The sequence below is a fragment of the Blennius ocellaris genome (assembly GCF_963422515.1).
Source record: "Blennius ocellaris genome assembly, chromosome: 12".
Classification (NCBI taxonomy): Eukaryota; Metazoa; Chordata; class Actinopteri; order Blenniiformes; family Blenniidae; genus Blennius; species Blennius ocellaris.
In genome coordinates, this window is record NC_137661.1 from 27,461,044 (window position 1) to 27,466,043 (window position 5,000).

At 53.0% G+C, this 5,000-nt stretch overlaps 2 protein-coding genes across 4 annotated transcripts in view; one reads left to right on the forward strand and one right to left on the reverse strand.

The window, feature by feature from the left end:
* Positions 1-4,994, forward strand: part of LOC308137694 (G-protein-signaling modulator 2-like) — a 14,343-nt gene extending 9,349 nt beyond the window's left edge. Inside the window, exons 6-15 of one of the 3 annotated variants that reach the window (XM_080506475.1) lie at positions 179-294; positions 956-1,111; positions 1,189-1,297; positions 1,422-1,569; positions 1,928-2,064; positions 2,831-2,972; positions 3,445-3,603; positions 3,692-3,759; positions 4,032-4,567; positions 4,643-4,994. In XM_080506475.1, coding sequence (XP_080362601.1) covers positions 179-294; positions 956-1,111; positions 1,189-1,297; positions 1,422-1,569; positions 1,928-2,064; positions 2,831-2,972; positions 3,445-3,603; positions 3,692-3,759 — 1,035 coding nt within the window. In that variant the 3' untranslated portion in view covers positions 4,032-4,567; positions 4,643-4,994. The remainder of the gene's footprint in view (positions 1-178; positions 295-955; positions 1,112-1,188; positions 1,298-1,421; positions 1,570-1,927; positions 2,065-2,830; positions 2,973-3,444; positions 3,604-3,691; positions 3,760-4,031; positions 4,568-4,642) is intronic. The other 2 variants (XM_080506474.1, XM_080506476.1) reach the window with 2 other exon arrangements.
* The window catches only part of LOC308137589 (mucolipin-3-like), a gene marked incomplete at its 5' end in the record, with an annotated part of 14,193 nt that continues 14,184 nt past the window's right edge, over positions 4,992-5,000 (reverse strand). The window contains one exon of the mRNA XM_080506341.1: positions 4,992-5,000. This exon is cut by the window's right edge and continues 665 nt beyond it.

A 5,000-nucleotide genomic window follows, 5' to 3' on the forward strand; every position in this document is an offset into this window, starting at 1 on the left:
GTAACGCTACGTAACGCTACGTAACGTAACGCTACGTAACATAACGTAACGTTACATAACGTAACGTAACGTTACATTATATAACGTAACGCTACGTAACGTAACGCTACGTAACGCTACGTAACATAACGTAACGTAGCGTAACGTAACGTAACGTAACGTGCTGTGTCTCCGGCAGCGGCTGCTCATCGCCCAGGAGTTCAGGGACCAGCTGGCAGAGCGGCGGGCTCACTGTAACCTGGGCAGCACCAACGTCTACCTGGGACGCTACGACGCCGCCGTCCACCATTACAAGTACTGTCGTCAACACGTCTCTCATGGTTCCACCGTCTGCAGCCAAAACATTCAGTCCCAGAAATGAACATACAATGAAGAATAATTGGACAGTTTTTATTACGGCAGAGTTTTTGTCAGTACAAGATTCATGACGACAGCTTGTTTATAAAGTTTATAAAGTTTATAAAGTTCTCAGCCCGGTACTTTCTTCTTTAGCTTCCTGTCTCTAAACGACTGAAGTGGAATTAGATGTAACGTCTTTCTGGGTTAAACTGTCTTGTTGGACAAACCCAGTGAAGCCAAATGAAGCTTGACGAAACAGTCTTTCATCTCTGACTCCACCAGGGGGCGTCTTGGTCTGAAGCTAGAGGCTGAAGTCAAACCTCATTTCACGTGGCTTTGACGTGTGGACGGACGAGACGTGTGGCGTGTTTAAAATGTCTTCTGCCTTTTTGATGTGGCAGTTACAGCGCCGCCTAGAGGCCTGGCGTACGTACGACATGGCGTCGAGCGGCGTTCACAGTGAAACGTGGACAGAACCTTCTTTTTCAGAACGCCGGGGGGAATGAAGATCGTTTGGTCTGGTGTGGGCGGAGCCTGAGTCCGTCTCCCGGAATGTTCTGGGTACCAAGGTGTTAGAAAGACAGACGATGACCCCCCCCTCCTCTCCTGCCCTCAGGAAGACCCTGCAGCTCACCCGGCAGCTGAAGGAGCGGGCGATGGAGGCTCAGGTCTGCTACAGCCTGGGGAACACCTACACCCTGCTGCAGGACTTCCAGACGGCCGTCACCTATTACCTCAAGCACCTGGCCATCGCCCAGGAGCTCCACGACCGGTACCGGCAGTTCAGATCACAGTCTTTAATCCTCGTTCATCAGAACCCATGTGACGAGGTGGTTCTCTTCACTGCAGAGTTGGTGAAGGACGAGTGTGTTGGACCCTAGGAAACCTCCACACCGCTCTGGGGAACCACCAGCAGGCCATCAGCTTCACAGAGAAACATCTGGAAATCGCCATGGAGGTGAGACTTTACAGCTTCAAAGCGCGCCACACCGCCTCCTGTTGACCAGAGGAGGAAGTGCAGCCGCCACATGAAGGTTTTTGAGGACTGAGTGGATCTCGTGGCTCTCGATGTTCCCGTGCAGACCGGAGACACCAACGGAGCGGCGACGGCCCGGATGAACCTGCTGGACCTCCGGCAGGTTCTGGAGCTGAAGTCCAGCTTCAACGTCCCCCCCGACACCAGCAGCTCTGCTATGGGTGTGAAGTACCAGGGCTCCCCTGGGCAGCCAGGTGAGTCTGTCCCTCCTCAGGTAGACCTGTCCCTCCTCAGGTAGATCTGTCTCTCCTCAGGTAGACCTGTCCCTCCTCAGGTAGACCTGTCTCTCCTCAGGTAGATCTGACTCTCCTCAGGTAGACCTGTCCCTCCTCAGGTAGACCTGTCCCTCCTCAGGTAGATCTGTCCCTCCCCAGGTAGATCTGTCCCTCCTCAGGTAGATCTGTCCCTCCCCAGGTAGATCTGTCCCTCCTCAGGTAGACCTGTCTCTCTTCAGTCTCTGATGGAAACAAGAAAACCAATTGAACATCCTTTATTGGGCTGTTTTGTTCAGTCGTGGCTCATGTTGTGTTTGAATGTTGTTTGTTTGCTCAGGATCACGGGTGGAGGCTCCGCCCACCGCTGGAGGTCCAACGGAGAAGCTGGAGAGTCAGAAGCCAGGTGGAGATCCTGGTTCTGATCCTGCTTCTGATCCTGCTTCTGATCCTGCTTCTGATCCTGCTTCTGACCCGGTGAGGAGAAATCTCCGCCTCCAAAACTGTCCTCATGAAGCTCCGCCTCTCATTTCTCCTTCTAGACGCTCCGCCTCTTGTTTCTCCTAGAAGCTCCGCCTCTCATTTCTCCTTCTAGAAGCTCCGCCTCTTGTTTCTCCTAGAAGCTCCGCCCCTTGTTCCTCCTTCTAGAAGCTCCGCCCCTTGTTCCTCCTTCTAGAAGCTCCGCCTCTTGTTCCTCCTTCTAGAAGCTCCGCCTCTCATTTCTCCTTCTTGAAGCTCCACCTCTTGTTTCTCCTAGAAGCTCTGCCCCTTGTTCCTCTTTCTAGAAGCTCCGCCTCTTGTTCCTCCTTCTAGAAGCTCCGCCTCTCATTTCTCCTTCTTGAAGCTCCACCTCTTGTTTCTCCTAGAAGCTCCGCCCCTTGTTCCTCCTTCTAGAAGCTCCGCCCCTTGTTCCTCCTTCTAGAAGCTCCGCCTCTCGTTTCTCCTTCTTGAAGCTCCACCTCTTGTTTCTCCTAGAAGCTCCGCCTCTCGTTTCTCCTTCTAGAAGCTCCGCCTCCTCCATCAGCTGAGAAACAAACAACAGAGAACAAGTCGCCTCTTGAAAATAATGACTTTTAATCATTTAATATTAATTAGAAATAACTGTCAAGAAGGCGGCTCCTCTTGTGTTTTGAATCGACGTTTTGATGATTCTTATTGATATAATATATAATAATTGTTCATGTGGTTAGAAAAGTTCATGAAGGGACGTTTTATTATTCAGTGAGTTCTTCCTGTCTTCCAGGGCGACGGCGGAGAGGACGGCTTCCTGGACCTGCTCTCTCGCTTCCAGAGCCACAGGATGGACGATCAAAGGTGTTCACTGGACGGCCCCCCCTTTGCCCCGCCCCCCGCCTCCTCTACCCCGCCTGTAGCTGAGAGGCAATGTGAGTCAGCCCTGTTCTCCGCATTCTCCTGCAGAACCCACGTTTAGACCAGTGTGGAGAGCTCCTATAGAACCACCCCCCCCCCTCCCCACCCGCTGCCCCCCCCCTCTAAAAAGTGTGTTGCTCCAAGCAGCCAATCAGAAATCAAACCCTATATAATGTCATCGGGGGTTCAGCCAATCACAATCAAGGTAGGCTCCTCCCCCCTTTTGGCTCCTCCCACAATCAGGCAGCTCTGCTCTGGCACATGGCGCCACGAGAGGAAGTACTTCCTCCATCTTCCCATACATGGGCGTGTGTGTGTGGGGGCGGAGCCAGTCCAGCTCACACAGACACAGCAGATTCTGAATGTAGCTCCTGGGAGGTGGAGATGGAGGAGAGGAGGAGTCACCTGGCCCACCTCCGTCTCCCCGTTGACCCTCCACCCTCCAGCCTGACGGAGTAACACCCTCCTCTCCCCCCCCCCCCCCAGCAGCTCCAGGTTTGGACGCGGCGTCTCAGGATCCTGGTCGTTTCCTGGCGCTGCTGGCCAGCTGCCAGGCCCGTCGCCTGGACGACCAGCGAGTCAGCCTCAGCCGCTTCCCGGGCCTCCGCCTCGCCACCTCCGCCACCGGACGGCTCCGCCCACAAGGTGAGGCGCCGCTGCCGCTACGCCTCCTTTTGGGGGGCGTGGCTGCTCAAACCCTGACTCCTCCCCCTCCCTCCCCCCCTGTCTGCAGCCTCCCTGTGCGGTGGGACGGAGGAGGACGGAGCTGAGGCCGGGGACGAGGACAGCGTCTTCACCTGAGTGAGAATTATTCTATTATATATTTATTTATTATTGTTGTGAAGCTCCGAGGTTCAGAATCATCACTTATATAATCATAGTTATTATTATTAATTATTAATTATGATTCATGTCTAAAATGAAACTCATCTGTAAATCACATGATTCAACATTTAAACTCGTCTTGTGTTCTGATATCAAAGTCTAGAAAAAAATCAATGTTCTGGTAAAAAAGTCTAGAAAAAGTCAAAAAGTCAAACTGAATGTTTGAACTTGTCTCTTCCTGCTTTCAGACTCCAGAAGGAACCTCCTCCTCCTCTCTGCTCCTCCTCTCTGCTCCTCCTCTCTGCTCTTCCTCACTGCTCCTCCTCCTCTCTGCTCCTCCTCTCTGCTCCTCCTCTCTGCTCCTCCTCACTGCTCCTCCTCACTGCTCCTCCTCCTCTCTACTCCTCCTCTCTGCTCCTCCTCCTCGATGCTCCTCCTCTCTGCTCCTCCTCCTCTCTACTCCTCCTCTCTGCTCTTCCTCACTGCTCCTCCTCACTGCTCTTCCTCACTGCTCCTCCTCACTGCTCCTCCTCCTCTCTGCTCCTCCTCCTCTCTGCTCCTCCTCTCTGCTCCTCCTCACTGCTCCTCACTGTTCCTCCTCACCTCTGCTCTTCCTCACTGCTCCTCCTCACTGCTCCTCCTCACCTCTGCTCCTCCTCACTGCTCCTCCTCACCTCTGCTCCTCCTCACTGCTCCTCCTCCTCACGAGTTCCTGACCACCAGGACTCCTCCTCCTGACCTCCTCCTGACCTCCTCCTCACCTCCTCCTGAGTGTTTTTACAGAGTAAGTGACCCTAAATTGTGATTTCAAATATTTTTATGCTTCAACCAACGAAACTTGTTCTGCTTTTTGTTTGAGAAGGGAAAGGAACCGAAGGAACCGAGGAGTGATGGAGGAACCGAAGGAACCGAGGAGTGATGGAGGAGTGATGAAGGAACTGAAGGAACCGAGGAGTGATGGAGGAACCGAGGAGTGATGGAGGAGTGATGGAGGAACTGGACAGTCATTGATTGTATATCGACCAGTCGATTGGGAACCCCGGACATTGAGGAGGTCACATGACCTCTGTTCAGGTCACATGACCTCTGTTCAGGTCACATGACCTCTGTTCAGGCTCTTCACACGCTTCGTTCTACTGTGACGCATCATCACTCAGGAACCAGGAACATGGATGATTTAAATTCTCATGAGACACTGCAGCTGTAAAATAAAAGAC